Source organism: Notolepis coatsorum (assembly GCF_963971535.1).
Source record: "Notolepis coatsorum genome assembly, chromosome: 2".
Lineage (NCBI taxonomy): Eukaryota > Metazoa > Chordata > Actinopteri > Aulopiformes > Paralepididae > Notolepis > Notolepis coatsorum.
Window position 1 is genome coordinate 30,200,700 of NC_140166.1, and position 20,297 is coordinate 30,220,996.

The 20,297-nt window shown below is 42.5% G+C and overlaps 1 protein-coding gene across 1 annotated transcript in view; it reads left to right on the forward strand.

The window, feature by feature from the left end:
• fbxw8 (F-box and WD repeat domain containing 8) overlaps window positions 1–20,297 on the forward strand; it is a 125,145-nt gene that overhangs the window by 100,969 nt on the left and 3,879 nt on the right. Inside the window, exon 9 of the mRNA XM_084308099.1 lies at window positions 6,938–7,114. Coding sequence (XP_084164225.1) covers window positions 6,938–7,114 — 177 coding nt within the window. The remainder of the gene's footprint in view (window positions 1–6,937; window positions 7,115–20,297) is intronic.

Consider the following 20,297-nt stretch of genomic DNA (forward strand, 5'->3'; position numbering starts at 1 on the left):
GCATGCAATTGGTCCACTGATGGACACATCAGTGTCTATGTACACAGACTGATGTTTGTCTAGTGTGTTCATTAAACGTGTGAAATCGTCTTTCAAAGTCTCTGTGCCAGTCTTCTTTCGCAGGATGTCAAACGATCCAGAGTGAATGACAATTTTTGTTATGCCCGGTCTGATTAGTGTTGGAAGTATTTCGGCCAGCTCTTTCACAGATGTATTGTCTAGACAGATATTTTCTGTGTTTGCCATCTCCACATACCTTGTTGTGGAATCTCCAATCAGTATGCAGTCTATTTTCTGTGTAAAGTTAGCATTTTTCTTTCCAACAGTTTTGGGGCCGTTTGTTTTTGGGCTAGGCCTAGTCTGCCGGTTCTTACCACAGTCCTGTGGCCTTGGTGAAGCCTTGTTAGCCTTCTCAATAGCCGTCATGTTAATGCTGGTCCCGTACCTTCGGCGTTGGCTACCGCGACGTTCTCCTCGGCGCATGATAGTCTCTTCGCTGTTAGCCGTTAGCTCGGTCTGGGTCGTGTTTGCTAGCCGTGTCGCTCGTGGCTCTGTTTTCCTCATCGTCTCGTCATTAGCGTGTGCTCCGATGTGCCGGCTGTTAGCTTCGCTAGCATTAGCGTGAGCTCCGGCATGCAAACTGTTTGCTTCGCTAGTGTTAGCGTGAGCTCCGGTATTCCTGCTATTAGCGTCGTGAGCTCCGTTCCGCTCGCTGTTTGCTTCGCTAGCGTCGTTAGCCACGCTTCTATGTCTCTTTGCTTTTGGTGTTGATATGCGTGTTTCCGAGAGTAGGTTGAAACTATTTCCTGGCGGTACCGGGGGCGAGGTAATAGTCGTGTTCCTGGTTCGTTTATTTCTCCTTTTATCCTTGACGGTGGTCTTTGGTCTAGCTCCTTGCTTGTGCCAAGGACCGTCTTTTGGGTGGTGCTGTACTGTAGCTACTAGCCCAGGCCAGGTCTCAACCATGGTATCGTTGGCTGTATTTGTAGTAGCTTCATAAATAGAGTCAATGAGTCGCTCATCTTGTTGGATTTGGTGCAGGGTAGAAACCCGAGCCTCCAGCTCTACAATCATCATACTCATCTTCAAGCAGTTAGTACATTCTGTGGGAGAGCCGAGTCCCGGCATCTTCCCTTATTTCCTGTCTTTTCAGGTTAGGCTAAACTGAAGCTAAGCTAGATACTTAGCTGGTGGTGATGATGATGGTGGTGGTGATGATGGTGGTGATGGTGGTGGTGGTGGTGGTGGTGATGGTGGGTCACTTCAACCGGGGTATCCGTCGCTCTCTCCTAAGCATTGCTCTGGAGCGGTCCGTTGCTCTATTACTCACACGACCAAACCACTGTCGTCTTCCGTCTCGTTAAAACTCAAAATAACAAGGAACCCTCTGTATTCCTCTTCTTTCATAAATATCCTCCTTCAGTGGCCGGTATAGTCCTTTGTGTGTAGCTGATAAGACGGCTCGCTATTCCTCCCACGTACTCGTCCCACGTACTCGTCCTTTCGATGGAGCACTGTGGTCATAAGTCTAAATAGATAAGAAAATTCACAGTTCTGGAGAAGTACCATAGGAACTGGAAGTTAACGTACAGAGTAATTAAAGTTGAAAGGGCTGTAATAAATCATTATATTAGCGATAGGCAGAAAAAATGCGGAGCGACAGTAAAAAGCAGCTTGCTTTGCGGAAGCAGGAAGTAAAGTAAAGTAGTGACGCGTGAATCGATAGTCCTAACAGTGTTTATTATTAAGAGTCAGATAGTCCGCACAGTGTTTATAGTCCTAACAGTGTTTATTATTAATTAACGTCATAAACCAACTACCAGATTTATTTTGCACCAGGGAACTTGAAGGTTCCTGCCGCTTGTGCTTGCGGCAAAACGCTTGTGCTCGCGGCAAAAGGGGGCGGGCTAGCGGCGTGGGGTCGTGGCCAATCAGAGAAAAGCTGAACACAAGTTTGTTGCCTTTAATATTCACGCCGGCCCTCCGTGCTTTGATCGCAACCAACGGGACACGGCCCGCACACACACCACAGACACATTATCGGATCAGCTTAAGATTGATAACATATAGTCCTTACCTTGTCTACGATGTACTGCAAAAAGAATAATCCAATTATCTGATTGCCATTCCAAATACTGATCGCGATTGTCTGTCCAACGTTATCCACCAAAGAAAATGAACAGGGGTGCCATCCCTATAAGCGCTTGTCTTGCTGGAGTGTTTAGACCCCGCCTGCACGCTGCAGCTCGGCCTAGAAAACAAACCACATTGTTTCAAAATACCGGCCGCAAGGCGTTAGGCGGCGGTATCGGACCGTTGCGGGCCAGACAGAGTGCCACACAGTCCTACAGCATAGCAGGATGAATTATGAATGGAAATAGCGAATAAAAGAAATCCAATCCACGATCCAATAACGAGTTTACTCGTTGTTGGCAGAATTCGATTGGAATAACGCGTTAACTAGTTTTTTGGCAGCCATTGTGTTAAAGAGCACCTACGGGAGGCTGCAATTCGAAACTGGCCACCGTAAATGTCCAAACCCAAACCCCCCCCCCCCACCCCCTCCTAATAGACAGTCTCCTCCCCACCGTATGTCTACATTTTCTCCCCACCGTATGTATATTTTTTCTCCCACCCGCCCACCCCTCCTAATGTACAGTCTCCTCCCCATCATATGTATATATTCTGTTAGGATCTATGGGTAACAGTACTGTATATTTGCATTTAGTATATGTCACAAATGTAACAGTACTATATACCTGTATGTTGCGTATGTCTTAAATGTCACTATGAATTGAAAATATGGGACCCTGATGTAAACAAGACAAACGTCTTTCTCTGGTCTGCATCCCCTTAACCCCTTAATTCCCGGCCATTGGGGGCCGTCTATTCTCACTCTATGAGGCCAGCTTCTCATAACAAGGTTTCACTCTGCGTGAGGTTGTTTGTAGAGCTAAATCTATATTTTATATTATTGCTATGTGTCCATTGTCATTGTCAATTGACAGTATAAACCTTCCCTTCAATATGCCATAAAGAAATTATTCTTTCATCAATACGTTCCCATTTTATAGCGTCGTGAATACGAACGTTATATCGGATTGGTCTAGGGTAATTCCTGCAAAGCTAGTTATAGGGCGCTAAGCTAATAACGTTAAATCGATTGGCGTTTCGGCCCTACACAAGCTAGAGCTAAAAATCAAAATGCATATGATCTGTATCATGGTCCACCATGAATGCATGAAAGGGGGGCGGGGGAAGTCGTTTCTGATTATTGATTACCAATAACGGCATTCGTTATTACAACAACATACGCTGACCGGGTGGTTGGCTATGAAAACAAGGCCCGATCAGGCTGAAATTGATGTCAAATCGCTCTTACCTGTGGCCGGTTGGATTCCAAAAAGAATTTCCCAGTTATTGATCGCCATCTGGTAGATCGATATGTCCATTGGCTTATGCTATATTCTTTTACTGCATACTGAATTCGGCGTTGCAATAAGTATTCCAGGCGATCGGTTGAAACCATAGCTTCAGGCTAACAGAAAAATTAACTTGGAATGAAACAAGGATTACTCCATTCTCGAGACAGCGCCACTACCAGGATCTGGCCGGTATGGCACTTTTCTGAATGCCAAAGGCATTTTCCAGCCAACATACAGCGCCGTGACATTGAGTAGGATATTAAAATGGAATAAAAGCAAAAACGAGTCAATAACGTATACGTGGTTGGACCTTTATGCATGGCGCCCAATAACGTATATACGTGGTTGGCCGGGACAGTGTTAACAATTGTGTGTATTTATTGAGCCGTACTGTATTGTACCCATTCTGCAATCTGTTAAATAAAGTTTTCATTCATTCATTCATTCATTCATTCATTCATTCATTCATTCATTCATTCATTCATTCATTCATACTACTAAATAATTGCTCACCCTGGCAACCAGTGGTGAACTTGCTCTGCGAGTCACTGTAGCAGGCCAGGTAATCAACCTGTATTGGATGCATCAATGCACTTGCCTTCACGCAACATGGCCCTGCTCCCAAGTAGCCCACCCCTGACTCTTTTCTTTTAAGCCACAGATCCTGTTGTTTTGTTTTCTGTTTTTTGTTTGTTAATTTCAACCACTTCATCCAATTGGACAGCACCTTGCTTCCTTTTTTATCTTATTTGTTTTTTCCTGTTGTTACTATACACATATATATATATATTTATTTTTACCCTTTCCTTGTACAGTGTCCTTGAGTCTGAGAAAGGCGCTTCTCTCTTAACACTTTCAGTGCCACTCACGAGATTTCTCTGGTTTTTTTATAGGTGGTTGCATGCCACTCACGAGATTTCTCGGAATTATTATTATTATTTTTTTTGCGATCTGAAAAATTATTGCATCACCCGAGCCTACCCGAGTATAGCCGAGGGGCGCCGGCGATCACTGTGGAAAAAAGCGCCCCCTGTCGTCTCCCAGATGACATAAGTGATTTTGGAATGGACTCAATGAAAATGAATGGGTAAAAAAATCCGGTACTCCACATTTTCCAGTTCACTGATCCAGCCGGGGTTACTAGAGTTCATTCTGGAGCCTCAGATCCCCGCGGATCATGGAGTTCTACTGTATCGCGTTGGATCCATACACGTATCGATTTTTTCGAATGGTGATCAGGAATTGGAATATACCAGTTGGATACCATCTGATGTCAGGTAAGGACTCTATGTTATCAGTGGTAGGATAATCAGAGTAAGTTTGATGAAGTTATAAGCTGTTTTGTGAAATGTCTTCTTTCGGTTTCACTGTAAAAGTCAGTGAGGAAATCAACGGAGCGATTATCAGTGCGCGGCCGTAATGTGCGTGCGTGCACGTATAATATTGATCATCTAGCGCAGGGGTTCCCAAACTTTTCAGGCCGGGGCCCAGAAAATAAGGCGTCAGAGAGCCGCGGCCCAATGCACATCGTCTGGCTTTTTTTTTTTTTTTTTTTTGCCATGCGACCGATTTTTTAAGCCAAATATCACTTCAATCCTATTAAGTTAGTTCAAGTTAGTTATTCATTTATATGTGCTATTTATGAGAGGGCTAACTTGTTGCAAAATAATAATGATAATAATAATAGCCTCATTAAAATACTATTGTTGCTTCGGTTGTTTTCAGCGTTTTATGTGCATAATCTGTTATTTAGTTTGAAATGTTCGTTGAAATAAGTAGATTTTTCGTTTTTGTTTATTTATTAAGTTAATATAAAACCATATAGTCACATTTTAGAATACAATAGAATAGAATTTTAGAATACAACTAGAAACACTGTCCTGGCATGCTTCTAAGTTCAGTGGCCTGACCAAAAAAATTTAAATAAAAAAATAAAAAATTAAAAAATTAAAAATTAAAAAAATCTTTTTTTTTATTTTTTTTTATTTTTTTTAATCATCTCGCGGCCCACCCGTGGCTGCTCGCGGCCCACCTTTGGGTCGCGACCCCGACTTTGGGAACCACTGATCTAGCGTTTATTTGAAAACGATTCATAAAAAGGCAGACGAATATCAACGTTGTGGAATATTCCACTAAAAGACGATTTTCATAGAATGCTCCAGAATGAGCTGTTTTTTATATCAAAACGGGGGCTTTTCTAACTGCTCTGAAACGGCAACGACGCGATAAAAAAACAATCTGCCTTCACAGCACTGGCTGGAAAATAGTCTTTGATAATGCGATGGGCAGATTAGACACATAGCCATAATTTAAAACATAGATTAGGCGATATTAACGTTAACATTGGCGCCGATGGTGGCATTCAAGCGGTAAAACGGAAAACCAGGTGTGGCGCTGAAAGTGTTAAAATCCAATTTATTATTATTTATTATTATTATTATCCTCTGGTTACTGGGCATTGGATTGACTGATACATCCAGAATCCACCAGCCAGTTGAGAAGTTAGTTTCATGCCTTGTTTTTTATTAGTAAAGTAAAGTAAGTTGCAACAGCATCAAAGAACTGAAGCCACTACCTCTGACATAGCTGAAGTACCCTAGTTCCTCAGCTAACTAGTTGAATCGACATTAAAGAAACAAGCTCTCACTAAATTATAGGGATGCACCAAATACATTGGATATCGGGCCGACATCGCACTAAAACAGGCGATTGTATGGTAGAATTCACCCAATACCAACAGTGTCAGAAATAAAACCAAAGAGACTTAATTCTCTGCATTTCTTGGTACACAGACGAATGTTAAAAAAAAAAAAGGAATTATATCAAATGACTGCAAACTAATGGTCTACCTTTAAACTGTTCAGTAAAAGTAACAGATCGGATGGTAGAATAGAATATAAATCCTTTAATAATCCTGAGGGGAATTCGGCACTACAGATCGCTCACATTGAACAACAATAAACATTTAGGTAGTCAATAGGACTAAAATAGATATAAGAATATAATAGTAGAAATAAGAATAAAATAGAATAAAGAATAAAATACGGTCCGGGATATACGTTCTGGTATGTATATACATTCTAACATCTTAAATATACAACTATCCAGCCAAAAAAACGTAGGTTAGGTTGTTCTTTATATTGTATAGTGTTGGGACTTTATTCCTCTTTTACTTACTTCTTACTTTACTGTATGACGCACATTCTCAGGGGCTCAAACTGAACCAAGCATTTCACTGTAAAGTACATGTACTTTATATGTGACAAATAAAAGCAAACTTGAACTATGTGCTCTCGTCTGTATTGGCTAACGCTCTCAGCCTTAACCCTTTCACTGCCGCACGACAGAAGGTTAACCCTTTACTGTCACACAACCGACGGCGACCGCCGGTTGTGTGATAGTAAAGGGTTAACCTTCTGTCGTGTGGCAGTGAAAGGGTTCATTAGTAGTGGAGAATCACGTGTGTGCCCCTGTCTGAACCCCCTGTTCTCCTCTCCTGGTGGCCCCTGCAGGGTGCGGGTGTTCGACCTGCGCGCCGCGGGCTCCTCTGTGATGTCGCTGTACGCCCACCAGCTGGGCGTGACGGCGGTGCAGGCGGACGACTGGAAGATCGTGAGCGGCGGAGGAGAGGGACTGGTCTGCGTGTGGGAGATGAGGAAGGGCACCAAGCTGTGGGAGATGCACAACAGGTGGGAACAGGTATCTTCCTCTTCCTCAGAGCCAGAGCGAGGACCACGTGCTGCAACTCTTTCATGTGGTCATAAATCATCAATCAACTTTATTTATATCTACAACAGTTGTGACTGTACCAAAGTGCTTCACAGATAAAGGCATAGAGCAAAAAATACATAATATATTATACGGTACATAGGCCTGCCGCGATAAGCAATAAATCGATTAATTGCCGCGATAATTAAAATTAATGCAATGATTTTGACGGGCGCGATTAATTGCCATTTGCACGTTTGTTTTAATGAGGCGGAACCAGTGCCCCTTGTCAGTCACTGTCCGTGTTGGGAGGCGGGCCGCTGGCTTTACTACAGAGCAGAGAGCACAGCACAGGAGCTCCGTGGGGCAACACCACATAGCTTAACTACATTTCTCAATAGTGTTGCTCCTTTTAACCAAGTAGCGTTATTTGTAGTGTAACGTTAGCGTTTTAACGTTAGTAGCTAACGTTAAAACCAACTTAAAGTTAGTTGTTCACCAACAATCTCAACATTTGTTTTATCATTAGCTCATGTCGATCTACTAGTAGCATCAGCAAGCTAACGTTAGCTGGCCCCAGTCCACTAGCAGCATGTCGATCTACCAGCAGCATCAGCAAGCTAACGTTAGCTGGCCCCAGCCCATTAGCAGCATGTCGAAGTAGTAGTAGCATCAGCAAGCTAACGTTAGCTGGCCCCAGCCCATTAGCAGCATGTCGAAGTAGTAGTAGCATCAGCAAGCTAACGTTAGCTGGCCCCAGTCCACCAGCAGCATCAGCAAGCTAGGATAATCACAACAATACTTCCGGTCCGGTCGGTGGGCTTCAAAATAAAAGTCTAAAACACCGGAAAAGACGGAGCGGTGGGCTTCAAAATAAAAGTTTTGGGAAATAAATTTCTCAAAAAAAAATTCTCTAACCGGTCGCAATAATATCGCTTATCGCGATATTTTCGGGGGCAATTAATCGCCCAGCAAAATTTGTTATCGTGGCAGGCCTAACGGTACATATACTAAGCATAATACTAGTGCAAAAAGTGCAAATACAAATAAGTGCAAGCGTTCAGATAGAAATAAAGATAAAAGATAGAAAAGTGCAGCAGATTACAAAAATAAGGCATAAAAGGACTAAAAGTGGCGACCTATGAGGCAGGCTCAGCTCTGATCAAAGGCCAGGGCGAAGAGACAAGTCTTTAGTCTGGACTTAAAGACCTCCAGGGTCTGGGCTGACCTGATGTGGAGGGGGAGGCTGTTCCACAGTATGGTCATCAGGACCACACAGGAAGACGGATGTGCTCTCCTGGTGTGATCCTTTTCAGTGCAGCTGTCGGCTTTTATTTAAAGGTGACATGCATTATAAATGTCTTTTTTCAGTGTCTAGCATTGTATTATAGTAATAGGAGTTAGTATCAATGTGTCGGTGTCTCTAAATACCATATTGGCGGATTGCCGTCATTCAGGTCATTCATTTCCTGGTCCATTTTAATCAGGCCGTTCTGATTTGACTCGCATGGTGACGTCACGTGGCGAGGATGGAGCGGATAGTGATCCGATTGGCTCTGTGGTTGTAGCGCACCAAACGGGGTTTGACAGAGAGCGAGCGAGAGAGAGAGAGAGAATCAGATAGACCCTCGCGACAGAACACACACGCGCATCGCGCTGTCGTCTCTCGGTCTGTCTCTCTCTCTCCCCCTCTCTATCTCTCTCTCTCTCTCAATTCGGGAGCATTAAGCTGTAGTGCACAGTGGAAGAAACGGGAGAGGGAGAGAGAGAAAGAGAAGGGGACCTGCGTATCTCGCACGCAGCTGTGTTTACACAGTGCTCGCTCTCTCTCTCTCTCTCTCGCTCTCGCTCTCGCTCTCTCTCTCTGTCTGTCTGCCACTCGCAGACTGTGTGGATGACTGTCACTGAAAGTGCTTATGGGCGGAGCCCAGCCAATAACAGGCTGAAATCTTGAGGCTGGAAAATGATGCTTTTGAGTACTCCATTAGAAATATAAAACAATGATTTTTTTTAAATAAACCTTACAGATGTCTTCCATAGACTCACAGGAATTGTGTAAAGTTGCCCAAATAGTGCTAGGAATATGCAATGCAGGTCCCCTTTAAGAGTAACCGAACACATCCTCCCTTTGCTGCGCGCTCTGCTTCCCCCCCGATATGTGATGTCAGACTGCCTATTTTCCTCTGTGATAGCACCACTATGGAAGCAAATGAGTGACAGAAGTATTTGAATTTGATCAGACACCGAATTTATAGCATTGAAAATAATTACTTTGAAAACATGTATCTGAATTTTTTCAGACACCGAATTTATAGCATTGAAAATAATTACTTTGAAAATCATGTTTGCTCCGAAATTACCTGTGAAATAAAAATTCTGTGTTTAAAATTCAATGTAAAAAATTCGAATGCATAATAAAATTCAATGTAAAAAAATTCGATGCATAATTGCGGTGTTTAAAATTCAATGTAAAGAATTCGATGCATAATAAAATTCAATGTAAAAAAATTCGATGCATAATTGCGGTGTATAAAATTCTATGTAAAAAATGTGATGCATAATTGCGGTGTATAAAATTCGATGTAAAAAGCCATCATCTGGGCTACCCAGACAGGATAAGCAATCGAGCCTGGATGCAATCGAACTGACTTCTGGCCTATCACTGCACGGCTTTGTCAGTCATGTGATCACACCAACCTGGGAGAAAGATGGCAGTATATATACATACGGTGGGGAGAGAATATATACATATGATGGGGAGGAGACTGTACATTAGGAGGGGGTGGGTGGGTGGGAGAGAAATATACATACGGTGGGGAGAGAATATATACATACGGTGGGGAGGAGACTGTACATTAGGAGGGGGTGGGTGGGTGGGAGAGAAATATACATACGGTGGGGAGAGAATATATACATACGGTGGGGAGGAGACTGTACATTAGGAGGGGGTGGGTGGGTGGGAGAGAAATATACATATGGCGGGGAGAGAATATATACATACGGTGGGGAGGAGACTGTACATAAGGAGGGGGTGGGAGAGAAATATGCATATGGCAGGGAGAGAATATATACATACGGTGGGGAGGAGACTGTCTATTATATGTATATTTCTCTCCCACCCACCCACCCCCTCCTAATGTACAGTCTCCTCCACACCGTATGTATATATTCTCTCCCCACCGTATGTATATAGAGAATATAGAGAATATATACATACGGTGGGGAGAGGATATATATAGTCTCCTCCCCACCGTATGTATATATTCTCTCCCCACCATATGTATATTTCTCTCCCACCCACCCACCCCCTCCTAATGTACAGTCTCCTCCCCACCGTATGTATATATTCTCTCCCCACCGTATGTATATATACTGCCACCTTTCTCCCGGGTTGGTGTGATCACATGATTGACAAAGCCGTGCAGTGATAGGCCAGAAGTCAGTTCGATTGCATCCAGGCTCGATTGCTTATCCTGTCTGGGTAGCCCGGATGATGGTTTTTTACATCGAATTTTATACACCGCAATTATGCATCGAATTTTTTACATTGAATTTTATACACCGCAATTATGCATTGAATTTTTTACATTGAATTTTATTATGCATTCGAATTTTTTACATTGAATTTTAAACACTGAATTTGTATTTCACATAGGTAAATTCGGAGCAAAAAATTTCAGATACATGATTTTCAAAGTAATTATTTTCAATGCTATAAATTCGGTGTCTGAAAAAAATTCAGATACATGTTTTCAAAGTAATTATTTTCAATGATATAAATTCGGTGTCTGAAAAAATTCAAATACATGTTTTCAAAGTAATTATTTTCAATGGTATAAATTCGGTGTCTGATCAAATTCAAATACTTCTGTCACTCATTTGCTTCCATACACCTCCAGAGAGGCACAGAGAGACATCACCGCTCGGTGCCACTACAGCAGAAAAGGCTGGCGTTTCCTTCGTATGGATGGAGCTCCTACCTCCTCCAGGGCACTGAGCTCCTACCTACCTCCTCCTCCAGGGTAGCCATAAGAAAGCTGACCCTACAATCTGACCCCTTTGAGAAATGTGGACATATACTGTATGTGTGTCCCAGGGTGACCTGTGAAGACATTTTGCATGGGGAATTATGAAAGAACAACAAAAACTATAAGGAATTAGATTTTCATCCAAATTCAAATATTGAATTCTACTCTGTTTATTTAAAAAAGGACAGTACACATTAATCAACATTTCTGTAAATGTGTCAGTTTTAGTTTTCGCAACTGTAGACCTTTTGGCAAGATGTTATAAGACCGACCATACAACTAGAACAGAAGCATTAAAAGTAAAACACAGTATTTACAACACAATCCAACATAATAGTAAAAGCAACAACAAAATACACATTTCATACTGAATATGAAAGTGAAGTTATGAGTTGTCATATCCAACCTATCAAGAAATAGTGAGAATTCATGCTCAATCATTAGCAAATGAATTTGTTTTTCTAAAAATGTTAATTGATTGTGTTTTTGTTTGTTCCGTTTCTTCTTCTTTTCCTGGTGCAGATGATACATTTTGTTTACATTTTTGACAGAGTAAATTGTTTACTCTATTTGTTTTAAATGTGAGTTAAAAGTGAACTGAACCCGGACTTCCGGTTATGGCGTTGGGGTGATAGGACGCACAACGTTTGCTCCCCGAAACTTTTTATAATTTGAAGCATTTGCACCTTGATTTTTGCTAATATCCTCCACTCTTTAACACTTTCAGTGCCCAGCAGGGGGCGCACATTTAGTGCTTGAATGCCCACCATCCACTGCAATGTTAGCATTAATATCGCCTAATCTATGTTTTAAATTATGGCTATGTGTCTAATCTGCCCGTCGCATTATCAATGACTCATTTCCAGTCAACATTGTCATTTCCGTTTTATAGCATTTTGAAAAGCCCTCGTTTTCACGGAAAAATAAAAGATTCCATGATAATCGCCCTGTACTGTAATATTCTAGAACGTTGTCATTTTTCTGCCTATTTATGAATCGTTTTCAAATAAACGCTAGATTATCGATAGTATATGTGTATGTGTGCACGCTGGTGCCGCGCGCTGAAAATCGATTCTCTCAGTTCCTGATCGATCTTACAGTCAAACAGCCATATCACATTATAGGGGAAAAGCTTATATCTCCGTGAAAACGGGTCTGATTATCCTAAGACTGGTAAAATAGATTCCTTACCTGAGATCAGATGGTATCCAAATGGATTATTCCAATTCCTGATCGCCATTCCAAAAATCTATCCTTTTATTGATCCCACGCGTATACTGTAAAACACATATTACACGCTGTGCTGAGGGTCCAGAATTAATCTGATCGGCTCCGGTTACATGCGTGAGAAGTAAAATGTGGATTCCGGATTTTTTTTTCTCATCCATTTTCATCGAGTCTAATCCAAAATGGAGCATTACCATCATCTGGGAGACGATAGGGGGCGCTTTTTTCACATCTGAGCGCCTGGCGGGGCAGGATTACCAACGGTAGACTCGGTTGATGAAATATGAATTCAGATCGCTAATAAAAAGAAATCAGAGAATTCTCGTGATGGGCATTCAACCCGCAGGCTGATAACCCGAGAAATCTCGTGATGGGCATTCAATGTGTTAAGGTACACTAAGTACCATAACTTCTTCCCAGTACCAGAATGGCGGGTCGTGGTCACAAGAACCAAGGCCAACTACTAATTCATCAACACTTTAGCCCGCAGCACGAGGAGAGATCTGCTACTACACTTAAAATGCTGGTTGGTGAACTTGATAAACTGCGTAAAAATTTAACAGGTGAACTTACCGCATCCATGAACGCCGCCTTAGCCCCACTCCAAGCCTCTCTTCAACAAATCACCGACACGGTAGCCTCACACACCGCCACGATGACTGCAATGGAGACGGCTCTTTCTGCACATTCAGATGATATTACCACACTGGGACGTGATGTGACCGTGTTGAAGTCCAAACTGGAATCCACTACTCGGATGAATGAAAAGTTGCAACTAGCCATCGAGGATCTGGTGTCACGCTCTAAGCAGCAAAATCTCTGTGTGATCGGCATCCCAGAGGGGATGGAGGGAGAAGAAGACCCCCGGCGCTTCATGGCAGCGCTGTTCATGGAGGTGGCGAGAGACGCGCAGCTGGATCCCAGCCTGGAGTTGGACCGCGCACACCGCAATCTGGGCCCGAAACCGCAGCAAGGATCCCGACACTTCATTGTCCGCTTCCATAAATATACCCAAAAGGAACGGGTGCTTTTGTGGGCTAAGAAGAACCGAGACGTCGTATACAAAGGGCATTTTTTTTTTTCTTTTTTTTTTACTTTATTTTTTAGCGTTTATCGCTTTTCTGGTCAAGCATGACCGACAGTTGTAGGGTGAAACGGGAGAGAGAGCAGGGGGAGACATTCGGCAAATGGCGGCGAGTCCGGGAATCGAACTCGGAGTCAACCAGATCCGTGACGCAGCACGGAGTCCCGCGACGCAGCGCGGTAACATGGTGTGCTACTGGAGCACATACAAAGGGCATTCTATCAAGATCTTTGAAGATTTCAGTGCCACACTCGCCAAGAAACAGGCCACCTTTAACAAAGTGAAATCCCAGATCTACAAAGATGGGATACACTTCGACCTCATCTATCCAGCCCGCCTCCGGGTTACCGTTAACGGACTGACTCGCATGTTCGACACCGCGGAGGAAGCAGAGCTTTTTTACGGGGATATTAGCAGTAAGTGACCAATTATCAGGACTGCCCACATATCCCATTCGAATAATTATTTATAGTTTGTTTGTTTGCCTTTCTCCCTAATTACTCATTAGGCTATACGTTATAAATGGTCTTTGGGAACACTACAGGCTTTGTTTATGGGATGTGTGATGTGCAAGGACTTACATATCAGAAGTGTATGTTACAATATAGTATATTTCATGGGGTTACAAATGTCGTCCTAACTACAGTAACTGGTTGTGCTGATTAAAACGGGACATCACGTGTCAAGTTCAGGGGGATACGGGGGGAGGGAGCGTTTGTTTGTTATTGTGTTAAACACAGACGGGTTTGATATAAAGGGGCATTACGTGCCTAGCTCAGGGGGACACGGGGGTAGGGAGGGTTTTTGTTTTCTATGTTACACTCAGACAGGTTTGTGAAATAGTTTTTAATTTCTCACCTTTATATAACTACCAGCCGCTCTATTATTTTGCTATATATATCTGTGCTTATTAGCAGAATTGTTTTTCTTTTCTTGCTTATATATGGCAGCAACTCAGAATAAGATCCAGATCGGAGGTAAGGCTGTCACGTTAGTTTCCTGGAACGTAAGAGGACTAGGCAATATCATGAAAAGGCTAAAAGTCTTCAGGCACCTTAAATCTCTGTCTGCGGACGTGATATTTTTACAGGAGACACACGTCAAAGCCACACAACAACGTAGCCTGAGGTGTAATTGGATTTCGCAGGTCTATCACTCGCCTTTTTCCTCCCATGCTCGTGGCGTGGCTATCCTTTTTAAGAAAAATGTCCCATTTCAATTGACTTCTATGACTGCTGACCCTTTTGGTAGATATATTTTAGTTTCAGGCACCATTAATTCATTCCCCTTGACTTTACTTAACATCTATGGTCCAAATACTGATGACCCAAATTTTTTTAAGAACGTTTTCAACCTGCTCCCCGACACTAGTAACTCAAATGTAATAATTGCCGGTGACCTGAACTGTTATCTAGACCCATACATGGACAGACTATCTACACGCCCACCTCCAGATATCTCATCAGTTCGGGTTCTGAACAACCCGATTAAATCCAGGAACCTAGTAGATATTTGGAGGGTTCAGCACCCGACTGACAGAGATTACTCATTCTACTCTCATCCCCATAAGTCCTATAGTAGAATAGACTATTTTTTATTAGACTCCCAATTAATCTCCCATGTCACCAACACAAAATACAAGAACATATTGATTTCTGACCACAGCCCCCTGTCAATGTCCCTGAATCTCTCCATCCCCAAGCAAACTTACTCTTGGAGTCTCAACCCCTCCTTACTTGCTGAAGGGAAATTTGTAGAGTATATCACCACCAAATTAACATCTTTTATGGAATTCAACGACAATGGTGAAGTGTCAGACTCCACACTATGGGAAACATTAAAGGTTGTAATTCGTGGGGATGTAATCTCGTATGAATCCACTGCCAAGAGGGAGAGAGAGAGGCGACTGATTGAGATTAACAATGCTCTTCCCGCCCTCGAGACGGCATATCAGGCCTCAAAATCCCCTGAAGATTGTAATAAAATATTGAAGCTAAAGTATGAATATAGCTGTATACTGGGTGGTCAAATAAACACTTTCCTTTTAAAACTAAGATGAAAGCAATTTGAAATGGGAGATAAGCCTGAGCGTCTCCTTGCGCGACAGCTCAAGGGTGCTCAGGCCTCTAGGTCAATCCTCTCAATCAAGTCTAAGAGTGGCGCCCTGCTGACTAACCCCAGGGAGATAAATGACCGTTTTAAGGAGTTTTACAGTGAACTTTATTCATCTAAATGTGATCCCACTCAATCTGATTTGAACGACTTCTTTGACCCTCTTGAAACACCCAAACTTAGTGATGATGCTAGAAAGGATTTAGACTGTGATTTCACATTGGGAGAAATAACTTTAAATCATTCTCATCAGGTAAAGCAGCTGGGCCAGATTGATACAGTGCTGAATTTTACAAGAAATTCTGTGACATTCTCGCACCACTCCTCAGAATGATATCCAGTTCTGAGAAGGACGGAGTCCTACCCAAAACATTATACGAAGCTAATATTGCCCTCATATTAAAAAAGGGGAAGGAGGAAGTAGACCCGGCCAGCTTCAGACCCATAGCACTCCAACGTTTTGAAAGAAAGGTACCGATAATTACTAAAATGCTGGCTGTTCGACTAAATAAACACCTGTCAACCATCATTCACCCTGACCAAACAGGGTTCATCCCGAATAGATTTTCCTTCTTCAATGTCAGACGCCTCCTCAACACCATGTATGCTGGTCATAGTCGGACCAGGGCCCTCATTCATCAACGTGGACGTAGAATATGTTCTATTTCCACACGTAAGCACGGAATGTAGAACTAGTGTACGCACAGGGAAGTCGGGATTCATCACACGGTGCGTACGCAGGCTCTACGCTCCTCCGTAGAACTTTGTTCTACCGTCAATGCTCGTGCATGATTATCCATATATGGTCATGAAAGTGAGGAAACACCCCCCATGGGATGTGAAATAATGGACTGACCCGAGCGGTACTCTGAGAAACTCCATGGAGAATTCACTGCTGTCGAACCAAGAAGACACTATCGCGTATTATGGGATAAATAAAAGGCGGATTTGTAAACGGTGATGTCAGATATCAACGGCTCCCTAAGACCATTGCTGCAATTCTGCCTGGACAGCTCAAAATACTAATAAAGACCGTTCGTTGACCACTGTTTGGCGTTGGTTGTGTGTCATTATAACCGTGCTGTAATATGAATGCCTTTATTAGTTGTGTTCGATTGGCTATATGATTTTTAGAGGCATCTATTTTGTTGTCGGCTAATAAAGACCGCGCTGGAATATGACTGCCTTTTCCCGTGTTGTTTGATTAATACCCAGGGATTAAAGTTCTCCTCAATTTGATTCCAAATCGCGATGGATCTCCCGTCAATTTTCTACCTGCTGCATATGATTTCTAGAGGCATACTACAATCCATTTTGATGTCAGTATTGGGTAGCCTTCATAAACAATAATACGAGAGCTATACAAGAACAATGAATCTTACTGCCATGTATGATGTAGCAGATACGCCATGTGTAGCCTGCCTATATGTGATCAATACAAACATGAACTTGAATTCCATCATGTCTGTGTGCGGGTCACTGCGGGAACTCACAAGGCTGTTGTCACAATGTAAATAAGAACGTGCACTGAAAAGTTACAGTATGTAGTTGGTTGATCATTTGTATGACAGTCAGTAAACCCTTGCAAAAAGTATCCGTTTTATTTAATGAATTGAAAACATTCAGCATCGCCTTCCTCCCGGCATCCAGCAATAACATGTATCAGGCAAATGCGCATCGCAACATTGACTGAGTGGAATCCCTTTCTATTCACATAACTGCATTTGTGATGGAGCTTTGACAGCTACAGTAACAGTCTATTGGTCGATCCATCTCCAATATCACGATGGACCGTGCCGCGGTGGCAAAGACCCGAGGGTGGAGAGGATCTTGAATGAATTCCATCATCATATATATATGTTGTGTGTCTGTCTACTATGTTTGTTACTTTGTTATTCCCCCCCCCCCCTATCTATGTAAAGCGACCTTGGGTCTCTTGAAAGGCGCTATATAAAATGAAGCTATTATTATTATTATTGTTATTATTATTATTATCATCACATCTGTGCGGGAGCTCACAAATAGACTGTTAGTCTCAGTGAAGTTTCAACGGAGGTCATCTATTCTAACCAACAAATTGAAGTAGAAAGCATTTCGTGACCAATCTTATTTGGAATCATGACACACAAAATAATTTGCTTTTTATTTGAAACAATATCTAATCGCGTTTGGAGGTTGGTGTTTTGCGTCTGCCCCCCCGTGCCAAACAAGCAGGCCAACCTCTTGTTCGCGTGTGAGCCCGTTATAATTACACTACTGTCGCTATTTTACAATGAACTATAATGAATTACGGGTCATACAGAAGTTGAACACTAATGCACGGAAGCTTATTTCCGCCTTGAAACTAATGCAGGACTGAGGAGTGCTTATGCGTAGTAACGATATTCTACCACTGGGCGCGAGGTACGCCTGGTCTGACCTGTGCGTAGATGTAAGCACAGAGTCAAGTTCAAATCGAAATTGATGAATCCCACTCTTTGCTTAGAAATGATCGTACGCACAGGGTAAGCACAGATCTGTGCGTAGAACACGTTGATGAATGAGGGCCCAGGGGTGCTGCGATTTTATCACTTGACGCACAGAAGGCGTTCGATCAGGTTGAGTGGCCTTATATGTTTGAGTCACTGCATAGATTCGGGTTTGGTGATACATTTATATCCTGGGTAAAGCTCATATATGCCAGTCCAACATGTTCAGTTATAACCAATGGGGAGAAGTCAACCAGATTTCCACTGCTCCGCTCTGTCCAGCAGGGTTGCCCTCTTTCGCCGTCGCGCTCGAACCCCTTGCCCTAAAAATACGCAGTCACCCAAGTCTTGTAGGCTTGAAAGTTGGAGGCGTCGAGACACGCATCAGCTTGTATGCTGATGATGTAATATTATACCTACACAATTCAGAGATATCTATTCCCCCTCTTTTAGAATTAATTACCTCTTTCGGTGAGCTATCCGGATACACAATTAACTGGACAAAGAGTGACTTAATGCTTCTTTCTGACACCTTCACTCCCGGTTCCTGGAAAATCTCCCATTCAAATTGGCAAAAGATTGCCTCACCATACCCAAAGATCCTAAATTAATATTTAAATTGAACTTTGCAGACTGTTTCAAGGCTAAAACAATGCATTGAAAATTGGAAAGTGCTACCCCTCTCCATGATAGGCCGCATAAACTCTGTCAAGATGGTTTCTCTCCCCAGATTCCTATACCTTTGTCAAAATCTTCCCATCTTTCTCAAAGTCTTTTTTCAAAGAACTGGGCCCTCATTCATCAACGTGGCGTAGAACATTTTCTATTTCCACACGTAAGCACAGAATTTAGAATCAGTGCACACACAAAAAAAACGGGATTTACCACACGTGCGTACGCAGGTTCTACGCACACCTGTCATGATAAATATCACCTTGGCCCTGCGCCGACGCTCGTGCACACTTTCACGTATTTGCATACCAAAACCGCCCCGATTAACCATATACGGTAATGGGCACCCCCATGAAATGTGGAAGAATGGACTAAACCGAGGGAAGCATGTTATGAGACAGGCTGACAGACGTGTACACGTACGGTGATGTCGGATATGATATCTATTAACCATTGCTGCCTGGGCAGCGCAAACACTAATAAAGACCGTGCTGGAATATGACTGCCTTTTTCCGTTTTGTTTGATTAATACCCAGGGATTAAAGTTCTCCTCAATTTTATTCCAAATCGCGATGGATTTTCCGTCAATTTTCTACCTGCTGCATATGATTTCTAGAGTCATACAATCTATTTTGATGTCAGTATTGGGTAGCCTATATAAACAATAATACGAGAGCATATACAAGAACAATGAATCTCACTGCCAATGATGTAGCCTATACGCCATGTGTAGCCTGCCTATATGTGATCAATACAAACTTGAACTTGAATTCCATCATGTCTGTGTGCGGGTCACTGCGGGAACTCACAAGGCTGTTGTCACAATGTAAATAAGAACGTGCACTGAAAAGTTACAGTATGTAGTTGGTTGATTATTTGTATGACAGTCAGTAAACCCTTGCAAAAAGTATCCGTTTTATTTAATGAATTGAAAACATTCAGCATCGCCTTCCTCCCGGCATGCAGCAACAACATGTATCAGGCAAATGCGCATCGCAACATTGACTTAGTGGAATCCCTTTCTATTCACATAACTGCATTTGTGATGGAGCTTTGACAGCTACAGTAACAGTCTATTGCTCGATCCATCTCCAATATCACGATGGACCGTGCCGGTGGCAAAGACCCGAGGGTGGAGAGGATCTTGAATGAATTCCATCATCATATTTATATGTTGCGTGTCTGTCCACTATGTCTGTTACTTTGTTATTCCCCCCCCCCATCTATGTAAAGCGACCTTGGGTCTCTTGAAAGGCGCTATATAAAATGAAGCTATTATTATTATTGTTATTATTATCACATCTGAGCGGGAGCTCACAAATAGACTGTTAGTCTCAGTGAAGTTTCAACGGAGGTCATCTATTCTAACCAACAAATTGAAGTAGAAAGCATTTCGTGACCAATCTTATTTGGAAACATGAAACACAAAATAATTCGCTTTTTATTTGAAACAATATTTAATCGCGTTTGGAGGTTGGTGTTTTGCGTCTGCCCCCCCGTGCCAAACAAGCAGGCCAACCTCTTGTTCGCGTGTGAGCCCGTTATAATTACACTACTGTCGCTATTTTATAAT